We start from the raw sequence: 19838 nt of genomic DNA, 5'->3' as shown, positions 1-19838 counted from the left end.
ATACAGTACCCTTTGGTATAGGTGAGGTTTGGAAGGATTCTCCTTCACCTTCATCATCATCATCATCATCATCATCATCATCATCATCATCATCATCATCATCATCATCATCATCATCATCATCATCATCATCATCATCATCATCATCATCATCATCATCATCATCATCATCATCATCATCATCGTCATCACCATCACATCATAATTCATTCACCGTTTAGTCACATATCTCACAACTGGTGTGATTGGTACCGTTACATTCAGCTCCATCATCTCAAACAGATGCCCCCCGGTGCCCCCCCCCCTCTCCCCCCCAGCCATCGTCCCAGTCACAGTTATTCCCGTCTCCACACCAGCACAAGCCCCTGTCGCTGTGAGCTCGCTCACACAGTTAGCAGCTTTAGGAAGTGGCGTGTGTCATTAGGGGCTCTTGTCTCGTGCCACAAGTTCTCAACGTCAAAGTTCCTCAAAAAAAGTCAAAGTGTCAGTTTCATAGCTCGTCCATCTCCGTCTCAATGAGTTCTTTATGTCCAGACCCGTATTTTCACCCTGGGCTGAATAAAGCAGAATTAGCCTCTGAGATTGAATCACTGAGATATGGTGGGAAAACTGGATGAATTTTCCGTCCTTACTGTACATCTCTGTTGCTCTGTTGCTCCTCCTTGACTCTTCCCACTGCTACACTCTTTTTCCTCACGTGTGGCTCATGCGTATGTATCCCCTGATTTCAGCGCCACCAGCTCGGAGTCCTCCGTGTGGCGGCCGTTCAAGTGTTCGCTGTTGCAGTCGTGGTGGTACATGCAGGCAGGGACCTCGGTGATGGAGGTGGCCGTGTATGACGTGGAGCGCATGGAGCAGTGGTCCTTTCGTCTCTGACCCCACTGGGTCTTATACTGCATCCACTGTCTCTTTAGAGTTGCTTGCACCTGGAAAACAACATAAACAGAAAAAGGAGAGTTTAGCGTTGTGGTGAGAATACTTGGTGTGGTGAGTTTTTGGAAGAAAGTGGCCCTAGTGTGGGAGTCAGACTCAGTAATGTGTCATCGAAAAAGCCAATTTTTTTTGTTGGCTGCATCTGAATAAAAATACTCTGGCAGTTTCATCAGCCTCATTGAACTGTGTAACTGTTTACCTCTTAGGTTCTGCACACCCCTTACACTCACTTTGTGTTTTTTAGTCCTCAAAGTTGCACAAATATTCCTCCCGTTTTCCTAATTTGTTTTTTTTATCTACTGTGAACACAATATGACGCCACTAGAGATCTGCATGCAGTTGGTTGCAGTGGGAGTAGGACAGGGCCCACGTAAACACCATCTTGTGACAATATTAGTGCAAGCTTTAATTGATGCATCATGTGTGGATTCAATCACATCAACAGATGCCAGTAGGGAAATGTTAACGCCAAAGTCACATTTCCTGCAGTGTGTCCAAGCTGTGCATGTGGCCAGGTCATCACCTGTTTAAAGGGAACACACATGTTATCATTATGGAGCCGTAAATCACGTATTTATATGTGACACATAATCTCCCGCATCTGTCACTCATAGCCAACGGCTCTCAGGCTGTTTTTAAATTATCGGTGAAATATTTACAGTTAATCCTCAGTCTGTGATTTCAGGATTGTGGAAATCATAAAGGTTTGCACCATGATTGTGCAAGAGAGGTCCATCAATGTGACATCTCTTTATCTCTGTTTTTGAAAGGTTGATGGGGCTCGACTGACTTGTCAGTTGGTTGATCAAAATCGTTTGATATGAGCATTTCACAGTGTTGGCATCAGCATTTGTTTGAACCAACATACAAATTTTGATTTTAATCTTTGATCTATTTCACTTCATATATCAGCTGTTTTATCATTACCAGAAATCCCTGAGATTGGTATGGGCAATGGCCTCCAAAAATTCTCATCAGTCAGCCCCCAGTATTTACTCCCTAAAGGGATTTGTTGTTGTTTTTACAAATTCTTAAATAAACTCCTAGATACAGAATTCAACTGGCATGTATACCAAGTATACAAACAAAAATGATTAATACTTGACTATGTGTGTTATCCTGAAAGAAAAATGCAATATATATGTTTAAGAAAAATATTTATTTGCTTTCAAATCCTTCCCTAAAGATCGTTCTCCTTTCTAGAGTCGAGTAAACTTCAGACTCAAAATCAATAAATTCAAATACTCTGGTGATCTCCAGAGAATTCTGAATTTCGCACACCACATAGATGGATTATGTAACTGTCACATGGAGCTTGTTTCCTATTGTATCCAGCCTCTTTTTTTTTTTCCAGGCTGCAGATTCATTTGTCATGGACGTATGTTTGAGCCCAGAATGTCACTTTATTCTTTTAAGAGTATTGTATCTATTTTTGGTGGTTTTATATAAAGGTCAACTTACATGGTACTGTGGGTGCTGTTCGCTCATGGAGCAATAAACCTGCTCATTGCTTATGACATTAAGTGCGTGACGTCAAACTCCATCAGGCAAAAGTATTTTCACATTTAGTTTTTCAGGTCAGATCTTCTGAAATCCTACCTGCACCGGACCTGAATGTCAAAAACCGACTCGAATTGTTTTATGACAGTAAATAAAAAGTTGTAAATTCTACATCTGTCGTTGTTGCGGTTGTTGTAGGTTATAAAGCATCGTGCTGCTTGTGACTTTGAAGCAGCGCCGCAGCAGTAAAAGCTGAAAGGTCACGTCAGGTGAGGAGTATGACACAGTTTATAAACGGCTGAGCTGTTTCCAAGTCCAGCTGGAAATTGACTCTTCTTTCAAGTCCTCCCGTCGGCCTCTCTGAGTCTGTCTGCCGCCGTCTGACTGCAAGCTTCCTTCACTTGGTTCAGACACATCTCAAAGCAAATAAAAAGGGGATTTTCATTAAAAAACCCTCGTCTGGGGTTAATGGTGTTGTCGAGACCTTTGGGCTCCGCCGACTCATTGTGTGACCGATGCTTTCAAGCTCGAGGTCTCCACAAAGCCGGGCGCAGACAATACACACTGTTCGGCTGAATTAGGGATTTTTAGCCGGTTGTTAGACTCCATGGTAGTGTGAATAGCAGAGATCAAGCAATTACTGCACCGCTAGTCCTCTGTGTTAAAACTACTATGCTTTTGTTATTCTCTTGGAGTTACAAAGAGTGAAAATTAAACAGCGGAAATATTCATACGGATAATGATGTAGTTTTGAGGTATTTATTTCCATGGGAAGAAAACAGGCCAGAGATGCATAAACAGAGCGAGAGGAGCATATTTAAATACTCAGCATGAGGTGTCTGGCACGGAGGAAGTAGCCACCTACTGTGGGGTTGTGTTTGTCACATTCAGCCTGGAAAATAGGTCAGGCATTAGCTCATACACAGGCAGCAGGAGCACACCAGCATCTTCTTAAACGATGTAAACAATTTGCAAATAAACAATGCTCAGCGCGCACTGTATTCTTTAAGGGCGAGTCCAATTTCCCTGGGACACGAAGGGTCAACAAACACACAAACCGTCACGAGGGGATGAGAGGGTCTCTTTGCATAATGACCAATTCAGCTCCCTTAATCAGGACACGGGCTTCTGGGGCTGGGTTCAATTCTGGTTTTTGATTTCAAGGCCAAACTGCACAGACCTGCCTTGTTTGTTCAATGGCCCCATTGTGGTGTTAGGTCAGTGAGACAAACAGCTCCCATGCTGTATTTGTGATATCAAGCAAGACGTTCTAAATGGAAGCTGCGCTTTTGTCTCATTATAACAATTAGTGTCATCATTTATATCATTAGATCAGTGTACTATGTCACAGAATAAAATTATTAACATTACACTGCAAGGAAATAGCAGCTCTACCCGAAGATTTTTTAAGAACTCTTGTTTAGCTAATCAGTCAGTAGTGTGGAATAGATTCGTCGATCCACAGAAAATGAGCGACCACATTTCTCATAGTTAATTACTCATTAATTAAGGAGAAAATGTAAAATGTCCAATTTTCGCAGTATCTCAAATGTGAATATTTTCTAGTATCTGTTTTTTCCCTTTTTACCTCCACCGAGAAGGTTTTGTCTTCACCCGTGTGTCTTTGTTTGTTGGTTTATTTGTTTGCATTATTACGCCAAAATTTTTTTTTTTACAGATTTCAAAGGGATGTGTCCTGGGCTTAGAAAGATCCCACAACAATTTGCTGTAGGTGTGAATAAATGGGCAGATTCAAGCTTTTTAATTTTTTTAAAATTTTATATCTCTGCTGTAAGTAGACAAGCATGTGTTGGGTTGTGTGGCTGTTGTGGAGGTGTGTGCTCCACTGAATTCCATTTCAGTTTCTGACTGTATTTAGAGAATTAGTACTTTCATCTCTAAGCAGCTAAAGTAACTCTAAAGGTTAATAGTTCATTCATATATTTTATTTCCTTGGGACAGACTCAGTTAAATTATTCCTCTAAAAATATTGCATCACGGAAAAGTTCAACTTTTCGGAGCCTGTGTGACATTGTGATTTAGTTCCTTAACAACGTGTGTTCTTTCAACTGCAAATTGTGTTATTGTGTGGTGGCAGCCACATTGGAAATGTGTAATTCCATGAACAGTACTCACCTCTCCATTGAAGAAGCAGAATATTGTTGCCACCAGTAAACCCTTGAAAAAAGCAAAATAACACAAACTTTAAAACATACTTCTCCACTTAAATAATGAAATGCTTATAAATAAACAAATAAAAACCAGAAGAGTATCAGGGAGCAAAGTAATCTCTTTGTAATGAATGAATAAACTGAGTGGACTGCAAATGTCATGGGCTGCTTGCCTTGTTGTTTAATAAGGTGCTTCCATGGTAGTTAGATAAACTTAATGGAGTGACTAACTGGTTCCTTAAAATGTAATTCAGCGGTGAGTCACGATAATCAATCACAACCATCACGAGGCGGAGAACAAGGTTTCGTGGTTTGAAAGTTTCAACCGTGCCAAATGGCTAAATGAAAGTATTAATAAATCTGTATGTATTTCTTTCCCCCTGCATTCTGTGGGTTCTGGTCCTCCAATATTTATTTGGTGTGGCCAGACATGCAAAGTGCTTCAAACCCACAGAGAGGCAGCAGCGAAGCAACATTCTTCTATTTGTTCCCTTTGAGCCGAGCCCCATAACTGACACTTTCATGGAAACTCTGATTAGTTGTGTGCCTGCCTGCAGCTAAGTACCCACCTGGTAATGCATGAGTATGTGCATGATGTACTCGTAGACCTCCCCCGCCAGCCGGTTCTCTGGCCTCCAGGGGAAAATGACAAACTGTATTCCCAGCAGGGGCACGAGAATCAGGGTGGCTCTCACCGCTTTCATGTACATGTTGGACTCTGCCCGGTGCGTGTCTCTCAATTTTGTCACCAACACCCTTATGATATTTAGTAAGAAGAAGAGGTTCACCTGGAAGACAAAAAAAAAAATGGCTAAGAAGTAAATCTTTCACCAAAATTACAGAAATTGTGCTGAGACAGAGGAGGAGCAGACTTACAAGAAGCGCTGCCACTATAGGACCATGGACCGCGTAGAGCAGATGGGTTTCCACACTCATCCAACAGCTACAGAAGGAAAAACACGTCTGTCAGTGCTGTCGGCCTCCCAAAATACACAGGCACATGAACGGCTCTGCTGCACGCTCTCACTCGCTGCCACATCCAGCCGAGCACATGTGTAAACCTCTCCTGTTTATTTGCAGAATCCTGGAACATTACTCACTTGTCGTCGAAATACTTTTTCCTTGCCACGGCGTGGATGGATGCAGGGACTAGTGGAAAGCCTTGGGCAGGGGAAAAGAGACGGCAACCATATGAGGTCTCGAGTGAACTTTGTGCAATTCATTTGTCATTTATGTAACAGTAAACGTGTGGTTAGCTTAGTCTGTCTCAAACTTCCTCATCTGACACAAGATGAATATCGTTGCAATTATTCTCAGATGCGGAGCAACTTTCTCACCCTCATTTCTAAAAACGGAATAATTTACTTAAGCAAGCCTGACGAATTTGAAATCCACACCCTGTAATGAAAAGCAAACCAAACACTATATACTAACACATGAATCCGTGTACAGTTCAGTTGCAGACGCTGCTGGGCCCTGCAGCCTATCGGCCACAGATGGACCTGACAAAACTGGCTGCACTCCATCCAGACACACACACACACACAAAAACACACGCACACACACACACATACACAGTCCTGAAGGTTATCCACCCATTTTTAATGATGAGCATCCATTTAGTTCCATCGTCTACTTGTTTGACAGCCTGCACTCATTATTCCTGTTCTGAGCAAGGTGAAAAACAGGACACGCGCCGCACTATGCGACAGGAGGGCTAATAAAGCCGTCAGCATGTCTGGGTTGACGAGGCTGTATGAGTGCTGCGTGGTTATGAGTAAATGCTGGCAGCTGGATTGTGTCCCCTCTTGTTGAAACCGCACGCTCGGTGTTCAAGCTGCGACTTCCAACATGGACATGGAAAAGGAAAACACAGGAAATCATGGTTTTGATCCGGTACAGACGACTCACCCCAGCCCAGGAGGTAGTACCAGTGCAGATGCTGCTCCTCTGCAAACACAGCCACCACGATGAGTGTGTGCAGGTAGATGCCTTCGCACAGCATCCAGAAGTAATTGCAGCCCAGCATGTACATGTGGAAAAAGTGTAGCACCTTACAGCCAACCTGCAGTGACAGCCCAAACAGAAACAGTTATTTTGTTTAATTTGGACTTTTTTACACTGATTGATTCCGATTGAGATGATGCGATTTAAGTAACCAGGACATCATCTCAGCAGGACACGAGAACAGAGCCGAGCAGATATTTCACTGAATCATTAGCCAGTGTAATGCTCCTATAAGGCTGGGATGATGTTTACTAATTTACCCCCTCTGGATGTGAGCTCAGATGGAAATGAAGCTTTGTCTTTGAAATGCTTTTGGATTGTGTTGGTCTTACTTTGCACAAAGAAGTAAAAAACAAGGCGACTTTCTGAAAGTGCATATTAGTACAACACTATACCACTTTTTGTGTATTAATCCACCAGAGTGCGGCAACATGTCAAAATGTGTTTTCTGTTGCTTTGATTGACTCGTTAATATAATTTCTTAAAGAAGATTACTCTGATGACTATTATTGTCAATCTTATCTAACCAATGCCTGCTAATGCTGTCATTAGACACTTATGGGTGTTCCATAAGCTGTAATTCTTCAGAGAGAAGCCAAACAATGGCTTGAATAAACCTGACTATCCTGGAGTCTTATCCAAAAAGTCTGAAAATCTTTTTCCATAAAAGGTAGCAGTTTGGCAGCGGCATATTTTGATGTCGGCCCTGTGTGATATAGGGACCATTGTTGTATTTCTTTGGATTTTAGTTACGCAGACGTGTTTTTGAAACATCTTTGACAGGCATCTCAGCAGGTTCTGTCAGCTCTGATGAGGGCTGTGTGCCTGTCTCACTTCTGAGAGTTTGCAGCAACTTATGGAGAAATTGTTTTTTTCCCCCTGAAATTGTGAAAACTGCTGCAAAACCACAAGGATTATTATCAGTCTAACTTCTCAGACAAATCAATTTCATACAGCACAGCACATTTTGATGTTCTTTATAGTATGATTAAAAAAAACCAATATGTTCTATTCTTGGATTCCAATGCTTCCCACTGTTTTTGATGATTTGGCACACAGCCGGTCTAATTCATATGTTCCTGGCTTTTTTTCCTGATGGTATAAAACTATACCCAAAACGTTGATAAGGATTTCCCAGAAGGATCAATGCTAGCACCCCCTGCAATGTACTCTACACATAGATAATCTTTTATTTATGCTTGAAAATCCGATTAAGATGGCACAGCATTCTAAAAATATGTAGCTCCTTCAATAACAGAAGAAACGATATAGAATCCAGCATCCTATCAACAGACATGAGCACCATGCTGTTTTCCAAAGTACCACTTAATTTAATGCTCATGATAGCGACAGGTGGTTGAATAGTCATCATTAACATTTGCATACCTGTTTTTTTATTTACTATCTGTATTTGCAGGCTCTGTAAATTCCTTAGTGGAGTTCAAAGGGAATGACTATGACATCAAATCACATGACGGGCTAACATTTAAATATCGTCTGAACTTGAGAAAAGTGTTTTTGCAAAACACTGGTTCTAGGAGTCATAACATTTCTATTTGCTGATATTTTAAATGCAGTACTATTACTTTTGCAGGGTGACTGAATTGTCTCATAATCTTTATATACAATTAGATTTTCATCTTAATGAGCCCTCTTGAATAAGACTATTAATTAAAAGTTCAACGTTTCCCCTCAATGCATATTCGGAGACTGTAAACACTAGAAACCTCTGTATGAATATGTATTTATAATATTCACACTGGGGTTTCAGGTTCATATGCTGTGTTAAAAGAGCATACATGCGGCGACGGTATAATTCAGATATGCTGGCATCACTATTAACTGCTGCCCTCAGGGGTCTTCTTAGCTCAAGTAATTCACGTCTAAACTTTTAGCCATGTGTCTCCCACACTTTCTTACCTTTCTCTTTCCAGTTGAGGAATCTCTACTATAACAGACAAGGACAAAGTCGGCTTCAATTACTTTTCACCAATTCAGACCTGGTTCGCTTCGCAGCAAGTCGAGGGTTGTCTTAAGTTACTGACAATGTTCTGGTTTACAAATCAAGCTGCTATAGATCATGTAGATGTTTCTCATGTTTTCAGCCTCCTTCCTGGTTTGACATAAGCTTTGGGGATTCACTCCTCCACTGTGCTGGCTGGCTTAACCCTCAGTTTGTATGACCAAACCAGAGAGAATGAAAAAAAGCTTGTTTTCACTGAGAGAGTAAATCTCCACCACAATCCGCCATTCCTAAATCACCAGCGTGACAAACAGGCTTATAAGTCTGACTTTGGCAATGAAATTTCAACATGCTTCCCCAACAGACACGAGCGAATCCTAACCAATGGCGCTTGAGATGTTTTTCCTAGGCTTCCTCTTTAAACCCAGGGCCTTGTTGACCTCATCTGAGCTGACATATTTAAATCAATAACCATATAGAGACAAACAACCATCGCACTCTCTCCCACGTACACAGGCAATTAAGACTCTTTGGACTGTGGGAGGAAGCTGGATTATCAAGATGAAAAAACCCACGCAGACAGACGCAGGGAAAGCAGGCAAACTCCACACAGAAAGGCCTGAACCTGCATTTGAACCCAGAACTCTCCTGCTGTGCGGCGACAGCGTTAACAACTGCACCGCTGCGCTGCCGAAATATATATTTCCTCACTTTGATGATGAAGGCTGTCATTCCTATCTGCTTCTTGGACACGTTGGGAGTTGGGATGTGACTAAAGACGACCGATCGGGATGTGCCAGACGCAGCAGGACACAGAAGCAAACCCAAACCGCAGCTGTCTCTTGGATGTTTGTAGCGGCGCTCCGGCTCAGAGCAGACTGAGGCTAAAAGGATTGTGTGAAATGTGAGCCAACGCCACAATCCTATCTGCTGTATTTGTTTTGTTTTTCGTATCGCACTTTGATTATCCGCTTTTTCCTTCATCTCTAATTTTCACACAATCAAATAAAGAAAGGCCTTTTTTTTTTATTATAATGTTTTCAGATTTTCGTTTTTTTCAACAGGATATGTTCTGACATCTTGTATTAACTTGTAATTTAAGAACCCGAGTGTGCTCAATTTGATTCAGTTCTACATAAAAGCAGAAAATATACGGTCCTTTTATGGAGTTGGAAAAACTCTGCAATAACAACTCTTAAGAAGCAGAAAAGCACAGAGTTAACAGGCTTCCATTATTTTGATTTCCAAAAAGGAGTGGTTCTTGAAGAGCAACACATGAATTTATGCTCAGTCCTGATAGCCGGGCATTCCTACGAGAGAGATTTATCATGTCTACCTAAGCAGACCTCTGGGTTTCAAAGAATTCACATAAGGCTTTCAATGTGGCTCCCATACAGAAGAGAAGGGAGAGAGCAAAGAGAAAAAGTCTGTTGACTCTGCAACGCTGCCACGATGTAGCACGCTGAGATGAAATGCTAATTAGCATACACTCAAGTCTACAGACATCTACATATTTAAAATAGAGAGCAGCGATATCTAAGTTTAGTTTCCTTGCATTGCTTGGCTTCACAAATCAAATGGATTTTAAAAAGTTCACCAAACTTTTTTCGTGCTTGCGTCCTTGTTAGGTTTTGCATAAATTGCGAATGCATTTGTATCTCATTTAAAGACGGTGGAACTAATCCTCTTCCACACTCTGTGTTCTGCTAAACGGCTTTTTTGCAAACATAAGGTTCTAGGGATGCCAGTGCTGGTCAGTGGTCGGTCAATCACTGGTCCAGACTGAAATATCATAACAAATATTGGACAGGAATTTGTTAATTGCTGTGGGTCATGGCCAAATATCTGCAAAAGATTGACCTCAGCAGCAGCTTTGTTTTTAATCAAGTGCAAATTAGAATATGATAAACACATGATAAGTTAGAAATCTCTTTTTGAGAATTGAGAATCTAGTGAGAAGTGAATGAAGGGGTGGTAAGGAGATTTTAGACCCAGACTGCATTGTCAGCATGCTAGCATTGTCATTGTAAGCTTTGTAGCCTACTGATGTTGGCATTTAGCTCAAAGCACTTGCGGTGCCTTCAGACTCACCGGGTTTCTGCCCACCAATTCAGGATCGTTGACCACCGCTGCGAGGTAGATGATGGTGAGGGCGGAATTGAGCACATAGGAGCAGAAGAGGTTCTTGTGGAGGGTGATCCTCTGGCAGCTCAGGCTCCTGCGTGGAGAGCGATGCGATCATTAATATTTTAGCACTGCCAGTCATAATTATTAGAAAACAACATCAACACATTGGGAATAAAAATCATCGGACAAATAAATACCAGACATTAAAGAATCGCACTTAATCCCCCACTGATATTTGTGGTTGGTGGGAAAAAAAAATCCCTGGGATCAATGAGATAGACTGCTGCTAAGTACTCTACTGTACATGAAAGAAGTGCTGTTAAATAATGCATAATGGATCCCAAGGGTGCTTCCTCATTACCTTGGTTGGCCACTCAGAATTAATAGCACAATGAAAAGCTTGACAGGCAAAGTGAAAACAACTAGTAGAAGTCATTCATTTCAAGTAGCTTTACTGTTAGCGGTGTTTAATCATGTTTTTGATCATGATTTAAGTCTGAATGTTCAAGTCTGAATGAAACCAGAAGCAAATATATTCCTCAGAATGTAGCATCTCATAAGTATGACCTGTACAGTTTAAGGAATTATATCCTATACTGCTCATGGCCATTTTGATCTTTGTTGGGTCACAAACCCCTCGAGACTTTTATTTTCTAAAGCAAAAAGACACAACAACCCTGTCTCGTTCACACTCAACCGGACAAAACAAGAGATTTAGAAGTGGCTGAACGCTTATAAAGGGTATATATAAAAGAAGATGTCAAAATACAGGTCAATCAATGCCTTGGCAGTATTTTTCACACTGTCACCGCTCTGACCGCCTTCGTATGGGACGTTCAACCGGCTCCTGTTTTTCCACAGCATCCTGGAGTATTTTTATCTGGGAATCTGGACAGTTTTGATGTAGAGTCGTAAATAACAGAGTTCAGCTGTACACCACCACATACCATTGCTAGACTCACATCTGGATCTTGTAAGAAACATTAAGCCTCCAATATTTTAAGTGTCCTGGCTATAAATATTTAAAGAATAAAAAAACAAAGGTTTTATTTGCCAATAACTTTTTCACTTTATTTATTGAGATCTTAATTGTTCTTGATGAATTATGAGTGTCCCACTGAACTTGTTGTGTAGCTTTGTTAAGCGTTTGTCTCTCAGCGGGTGATGGTTTTTTTGTGATAGTACACCTGCCCGGAACATGGCCTCTGGATTTATGTGTTTGAACGAACGCAGCACAGTGAGGGTCTCGTACAAGATCTGTTCCGGATAACGGCTCCGTTTAGGAGGTCAGCACCCGTCACCACGTCAATTTTTACAACTGCAGTGTTCTTGAAACGCAAGGCCAACAAAGTAACTCATCCAAATATTGTTTCAGAACATAGTTATTTTTTCCCCTCTGGCTTCATTTCATTATTTTTTTTAACCTTAGTGTATCATTAAGTTAGATATATAGCTGTAGTGAAATGAAGTCTTATCTTTTTCATTCCCAGGTTCCAGGGACATTACCTCAATATTATACCTGTGTTTCCTTCATCCACTTTGCCTTGAACTCTTATCTAATTGAATTTCAACAGCAGAGTCTGTAATTTATTAATTAATTCTGCAATTGTGCGCTTTCCCCATCTGGGATTAGGGAGGACATTGGTATGAACACCCTTAATGAGCAATGCAATCAGGTACACGCCTTTCTAATAAGAGTTAAACACCAACACATTCAACGGACGTCACAGTTTACCAGTTGTGAATCCTAAATATCCATGAAATAAATGGTACTAGACGACAAAACCAAGTTGGCATGAAATTAGTGAAACTAAGATGGTGTTTAAATTACACTCCGAGAAGCCGAGGAGTTTTTTTCACGTGTAGTTTGCATAAATTTGTGAAAGTGAAAATGAGAGTGATTTGCAACTGAAGTCTTTAATTTATAGATGTAAACAAATCTTCCCCTGATGAATCATTTAATGATCATTTCCCTCTGAAGAACAGTATCAGCCATTTAAACTGTCCTGAATAATCACTTTCACTACCATGTGCACCATCCATTGTATTGTCACTGTGATATACATACACATCCTTAGCCCATTACCTGAAGTAGAAGAAGATGGCCAGAGAAATGAGCAGCGACGCTATGGATAAAGCGTGACCCACGATTGCCATGTAAAATAGAATGTACGCTGACTGCAAAAAAAAGTACAAAAAAAATCATTAAGGCATTTTTCAGTTTAACAAACAGGAAATAAGAAACCTTTGTTGTGTTTTGCAGCCTCTGCTTTTATATTTGTAGTTTTGTAATCACTTCTAGTTTATATTTTCTACAATACATGATGATACCGCTAGAGCCGACTTTACTACAGAAAACAATGCATCACCCACACAAGTAATGATTCCACATATTCCAATATAACTGTCGTGTTTAAACCAATTATTTGTAGGTGAAAATGGAGTTAATACAAAAAGTACTTTTATAAGCATCACTTCATTATGGACAATAGCATTTTATAATCTTGCTTTATTTTTGAAGAAATTGTACTTTCTTGATCCTTGTTGTTCTTGGTTTGTACCCTCGGGGTTGAATGCACTTATTGTAAGTCGCTTTGGATAAAAGCGTCAGCTAAATGAAATGTAATGTAATGTAATAAACAAAAAGATGAACAAGGGAATCTGGCAGAAAGTGGTAATATTATCTAACCACTTATAAAAAAAAATGACAACAATGTTTTCATACCTCAGTTCATGTTTTGTTCCTAACTCGTAAATGATATTAATAAGAGCAAGAGTTGGCATCACATCAACAAAAAAGGTTTTTGCTTTATTTCACTTTTGAATCTTACTGCTGAGACACTTTGTTCTCTGAAGTATCGTGAGGTCTGGAGACTGCGTCAGCAAAGATCAGGTTTCTTTGGCAACGAATGCAGCAGCTGATCGCTGGTTTAGGTTCTGATAGTCTGACTGACTTTTTGTCCTTCTCACAGTTTTACCAGGACAGCTGTTCCATCTGTCTGCTTCGACTACTGGATATAGCTGGGGGAAATTTCTCGTAATCCTTTGCAGAAGTTTTGTTCACAAGTCTCAGGTATTTACAATTGGCCAGTGTCCTTGTTCCAGATGGAGGAGTGGAGTAGCGTTATAACTATGTATATGTATATTTTAAAAAAAAGTTTTGGTACTGTTTAGTAAATAAACTTGATTTTTAGGAGTTAAGCTGGATAGGGCCTTCATAACATCAACATTAAGATGAAAGGGATGCAAAGGGAAATCCCCCCAAAATATATTTTTTGCTATTTTAGTTCTTGTGTACAATTTAAGCTGGTGCACAGTTTGTGGTTTTGCACCTACCTTCACAGGCAAGAAACATAATCATATTACAATTTTAGTGAAGCATGGATAATATTGATTAAACCATTTAGAATATATTTGACTAAAAAACAAATTTAAAAGTCGTGAGAAAATGAAAATTCTCCTTTGGTAAAATACTAATTGAACTCCCTGGTGTTTTGGTTTTTCTGGTTTCCATGTGGAAACACTGTTAGCAGCTTGGCACAGCAGCCCAGTGCATTTGGTGATGAGAAGGCGTTAATATGTGTTGATGTTGAGACACTCCACTGTCTGGACCAGTCTGCATTTGTTTATACTGACAGTATAACCCGAGGGAAAGGAGGCTTGTTTTTGTGGTACCATAGAATATGCAAAGCCAGTTGAAATGCTTTACCCGCCTTTGCTACTTGTCGGATTAAAACTCAGTTTGTTCATTATAAATCCAAATCATAGCTGCAGTCACCCGCTACTTTCTATGTGTAATTATTTCTGTGGAGGTCTGATAATAATGGTGTATGGAACAATATTTATGTGCAACTACGTCAGAGCTATATTTCCAGTTTCCACATCTTCCCATACTGCAAATACGAGGGGATTCTAGGAAACGGAAAAGACGCTGACCCATCTCACTGTGGCCGGCTGAATCACAACTATGATAGCAAACTACTTCATCTTCAATAGATTACCTTCAATTTTGCCCTGGTGTTTTCGTTGCAGAGAGTGTAGTTGGACCAGGTCCTGTTGGTGTCCGGGTGGCGAAACCACTGACCCTCCTCCCCACAGTACTTTGTGGCCTTTTCTGCAAGTAACAATTACGTAATAAATATCTGTAATGTATTCTCAAAGAATTTCCTCAAATCCATGCAGATCCTCGTCCATATAATTTGGTTCCATTAGACTTGGTGAATAATTCATCCTCAAAGTGATTAATATTTGATGGTCCAACTTCTTTAAAAACAGAGGATCAGAGGTGACTTTATCACGAGAGATTTCCAGAGTACAGCAACTCCGGAGTCTCCCTGCTCACCTGTCGGGTCAAAATCCAAAAAATATTTGGGGCAGTTTTGAGACGTGTATGTTCCTGCCGCAGTGTCGCCCCAGCAAAGCCAGCCATCCCAGTTACGACTGCAGTGCATCCCTAAAACAACAAAGTCACAGGGAGAGTTAAGATGTCCAAAGAGCAGGGGCACAATGACAGAAAGTCAAGGCTTTGGTTCATCGAGATCTGACCGCTACCTGATTTGTTATAAGGTGCATCTCGATTCATTTTCTCAAAGCATTTGTACTGGCTGTCGAGGATCTTCTTCCGCCTGATTTCCTCTTCTTGGGGGTTAACTGTGGGGCTGACCGAGGCCTCATCAGCGGGCTGATCCTCAGCGCTTCCCGAGAGCTGGGCAGCTACCTTCATTTTAGTGACACGCACACACAGCCGCATACAAACTAGTCATTATCAGCCAGGATAACACAATGAGCAGTGAAGCAATAGGGTAAAACGCATGACACGCAATTATGGCACATAATTCATCAAATTTCCTCAGCAAATCATATTAAGCTATACACGTACGACCCTGTGAAATCTGTGCTTATCGCTATTTATAGTCTGAGGTTTAGTATTGGAAGCTGCATACATAGTCTTCATTTTCTTACAGTGGTGGGGGCCAAATGCGTTGAGCTTGCAGGGAAAGATATCAGTACTGCTAAGCTTAGTTAAATATTCGATATATTGTAAACAATAGATAACCTTCAACTTCTCCATAGTGTTGACAGCACACAGTGTATAGTTAGTCCATGTCCTGTTGCTCTCTGGATCGCGAAACCACAGGCCGTCCTCTCCACAGTACTTAGTTGCCGTGGCTATAAATAGTGATAAATATATATTTAGTTTCAATTTCTATTAATCTATATTCTATCAATTTTATATTTAGTTAATAGTTCCTTTAACATTAGAGCTTAACAGGTCTCACTGTCACTGCTTACCTGTGGGGCCAAAGGCAGAAAAATAATCAGGGCAGCTCTGGGAGGCGTAGGTCCCAGCTGGAGTATCATCCCAGCACAGCCAGCCATCCCAGTTCCATCTGCAGTACAGACCTGCAGCTGCAGCAGCAAACCCATGAAAAAGTATTACAAATGTTGACAGTTCTCTTGCTTGTGCAAAAGTGAACCGTTAGGAATCAAATCAGAAGAGTTGCATAGAAAAGGCTCAGTGGAGACAGCATCAGTACCTGAATTGTTCAGAGGTGGATCTCGATTTATCTTCAGGAGGCATTTGTATTCATTCTCAAGCATTTTCACTTCCTGTTGAAAAACAAACCAAGTCAAATTATTGACACATAATTGTAAAATAATTAAATGCTGTCCATTTTTTATTTGAAATGGTTTACATTTGAATGAGTTCTTTGGTGGAAGTTTGTATTTGCAGATTTTCTGAAAAAGTAACAACTCTACCAAACCTGCTATTTTTTCACTGTTAACAGTTGTTTTTCTTTTAATTAACATGTCCCAAATATTAAGGAAGATTTGTTAATTACAATAAGGACAAAAGAGGTAGTTAATTCCATCCACAAAGCATTACCCTTTGTCTTTTGTCATGGGTGGTAGCACACAGTGTATAGTTGGCCCAAATCCTATTGGTCTCTGGATGATGAAACCATTGCCCGTCTTCTCTGCAGAACTTAATCACCGTTTCTGTAGAGAATAATTATGAGATTATATCCCACCTCTTTAAATACTCTCGGCACAGGATTAAAGGGGAATTCGCCACGAGAGGGTAAAATGATCTTCCTGCTAACCCTGCTCACCTGCAGGATCTAAATCAGTAAAATAATTTGGGCAGCTCTGGGAGGCGTAGGTTCCCGCTGCAGTATCGTCCCAACACAGCCAGCCATCCCAGTTACGACTGCAGAACAGACCTGCAGCAATAAAAACAAAGAAATGTTTACAAGTATCAATTGTTCAACATAAAAACCCATGTTGATATAGAAACAAAAATATGTTTGTTGGTGGATCATTTGCGACGTAGTGGGTTAGTACCTGATTTGTCATAGGGAGGATCTCGCTCCATTTCCTCGAAGCATTTCTTTTCATTCTCAAAGATCATTTTCTGAACATCGCTGCCTTTTTCTCTGTAATCCTCAATGGCCTCAACGGTTGTCAACTCTCCTGCAGCGCCCCTCAAAAAATGGGGGATTTCCTTAAGAGAAGAAAAGCTCAATGTAAAAATAGCATAAAGAGAAACAAAGGCAAGATTTGTCTTGTTCAAAGAGAAACCAGTATACCAATACCACCGTCAGGATCCAAATACCTGTAATTTGTCCTTTGAATCAGGCTGACATGTGGAACCAGTTTCTTTTACCCAGTTGCCCAATTTGTCACAATATTTGGTCACTTTTTCTGTAAAAGAATAAAACATGTATTGACTTAAAAGCAAATTGAGAACAGCACAATCCAGTAGATGATTATCCTGCAAGCTGCGTTTTATTGTATAAGATGACTTATTGTTTTTGATTTGGGTTCATGTTCCGTAAAGAATCTCTGTATTCTTTGGCTCTGTCCTTGTTTATAAGCGGTAGTACTCTATGTCGGCATCATCCAAACCCACACGTCTGACCCTGAATCATTACAGAACATTACAGACCAACTGTGATAGATTAAACTTGGCACACGTCTTCAAACGTTATGTCAAACGGGACATTTTTGGGGTATTCTTCTGCCAAAATCTAAAAATGTGGGGCTTAAAACCACATGTATTGTAGATCCACAAATGGGCAAAGAATGAGATCATATTGTTCCTGACAACACCGACCATTGCACGACTGCCTAGTCTTCTCTGACAGCTCATCTAGTTTTCAACAATCATTTCCAACTGTACGTCTCCCCCAAAGCCTCGAATCAGCAGCATCAGTTTTCAGAAGAGGAGCCATAGGGGGACTCTTAATGTCAGAGGCATTTTGGGAAGATCCTTTATGAGTTTCCTCTTAAAAAACACCTCCTCTGTTCTCTCATTCATATTCTCTCTCCTCATCCATCTCTCTGGCTTTGACATCCCCATCTTTTGTATAATCCCTCTTTTTTTAGCTTCTCTCTTTTCTTACATACCCTGTTCACTCGTCTCTCTGTCCTCTCCCTCACCTCCCTTCTCTCTCTCTGGCTGCAAAGCCTAAATCAGACATTACTTGACTCTAGATCTCTGCAACTAGCCGTTATCGAGCCTGGCATTCCTCACCATGTAAACTGCACATATTTCTGTAAGTACTTATTTCAATCTAAATCAATTTCACAGTCAATTTGACTAATTAAAACATGTCAACTTTTGACAAACAACAATAGACACAACGTACAGCTGGGGCTGATTAAAATGTCATTCCTTGTGCAGGTATTTTGTTAACTCAAAGTATAGGACATAAAAATCCTGATGTAATTATGATGCAAAGTACAGGCATTGCTTGAAGGTATTATAGTTATTTCTGGAACAAATCCAACTGGCAGGATATTGAGATATTTCACTCAATTTGCTGGTAGTGTTAAAGAAAGATATTAGGCCATCATGGACATCTTCAGCAAATTTGATGACAGTCGGCCAATAGTTGTTGGGATATTTTATTCAGGACTAAACTGATAGACTGATGGACTGTTATTGTCATGTCTAGGGCAGCGAGAATAGCTTATAAAAAGAACTGTGGACTTTTTGTGAACTATAAACTGTATGTAAATATGGACGACATAACTGCTGCCCAAAAGGTTGTGCTGAAAACTGGAAAACCGGAATTCCCAGCAATCTCATTTCAGCCAGATGTGTTTTGTGGATGAAGTGTAAGAAGTGCAAAACTGTCTTACCAGTCGGGTCCCGGTCAGGATGTTCTGGACAGTTTTGTGTTACAGATGTCCCAGCTGGTGTCTCACCCCAGCAAAATAAACCATCCCATATACGTCCACAGAATGTACCTCCAGAGAGGACTGAGCCAAAAAAGAAAAAGAAATGTAATGACTAATCTGGATAGTTTCCAACACACATTTTGTATGTCTTCAGTTGTTTGTAGTGAGGGTCAGTGTAACATAGTTTAACTACAGCCCATGAAAATGATGTTAACCCCACAGTTTCTACTCTAAAATCCATTGAACCAGTGCAGCAACACCAACACCACCATTATCTCTAACAGCAACACCACCATTATCTCTAACAACAACACCAGCATTTTGATCCCAATCTCCCACCTTACAACGCTGTGATTGTGATGCTCTCCCAGATGCAATTGATTTGGCCTCAACAAGCCTTGAAATGACTTCTCACCGGTTCTGTTGTCTTGGCGATCATTGTTGGACAGCTGAAGACATTGGTATTGACCCTGGCTCACCGCCGGACTCTGTCCCTCTGTCATGCTCTGTCCACGTCTAAGTGATGGTTCTGAGATTGGCTCAGTCCCTGCTGCAGCCTGGTGCTATAGAGACGACATGAGGCAGTGAGCAAAGGAGCAAAGGGCAGAAGAAATCATGCTTAATACTAATTGGCACTTGAGTATAGTGTAGATCGGAAGGTGAGAATATTTGTGGTGGTTGCTTGTCTGATCTACATTCCCTTGACCTTAAAAAGCAAGATAAAGCATTAATACCAAAAGATGATTTTAGTCAAATTTGTGAAATTTCAAAGTTGTTATGATGCTTTAAGTTATGCAACCCGACAAAGGATGAGCATCTAAACAGAAGAGTGAGCTTGCAAAGTTTATGAAGCATCTTCAAAGCTGATCCGATGAGGATTTCACTGCCTCTCTGAAATCCTTGTCCCTTTCCATTCATGTAAGTCGTTAAAGTGTGTTCGGCAGCTCACA

General features: G+C 40.6%; 1 protein-coding gene across 1 annotated transcript; it reads right to left on the bottom strand.

Annotated features, from left to right (window-relative positions):
- Positions 1-704: 704 nt before the first annotated feature.
- calcr (calcitonin receptor) lies at positions 705-19391 on the bottom strand. Its single transcript, XM_061093337.1, has 20 exons — positions 19304-19391; positions 18850-18957; positions 17318-17406; positions 17047-17206; positions 16815-16925; positions 16589-16701; positions 16239-16311; positions 15994-16104; positions 15758-15870; positions 15253-15418; positions 15044-15154; positions 14703-14815; positions 12788-12879; positions 10666-10792; positions 6516-6669; positions 5705-5765; positions 5481-5547; positions 5174-5392; positions 4570-4611; positions 705-926 (listed from the first exon to the last, which is right to left on the bottom strand). Exons 1-20 carry the CDS (start codon positions 19389-19391, stop codon positions 705-707), a joined length of 2340 nt encoding a protein of 779 aa, XP_060949320.1.
- Between the last annotated feature and the right edge of the window lie 447 nt (positions 19392-19838).

This window comes from Limanda limanda, chromosome 19, assembly GCF_963576545.1.
Source record: "Limanda limanda chromosome 19, fLimLim1.1, whole genome shotgun sequence".
NCBI lineage: Eukaryota > Metazoa > Chordata > Actinopteri > Pleuronectiformes > Pleuronectidae > Limanda > Limanda limanda.
The sequence above is the reverse complement of the archived record's forward strand: the minus strand, read 5'-3'. Positions and strand labels throughout refer to the sequence as shown.

Bases quoted from the DNA above. Each gene is read 5' to 3' on its own strand.
- calcr (XM_061093337.1), bottom strand. From the start codon at position 19,391: ATGACAGAGGGACAGAGTCCGGCGGTGAGCCAGGGTCAATACCAATGT. The intron at 16,702-16,814 runs GTGAGCAGGGTT...TATTCTCTACAG, and splicing joins TACTGATTTAGATCCTGCAG to AAACGGTGATTAAGTTCTGC. The intron at 927-4,569 runs GTGAGTACTGTT...GTTGTTTTCCAG, and splicing joins TCTGCTTCTTCAATGGAGAG to GTGCAAGCAACTCTAAAGAG.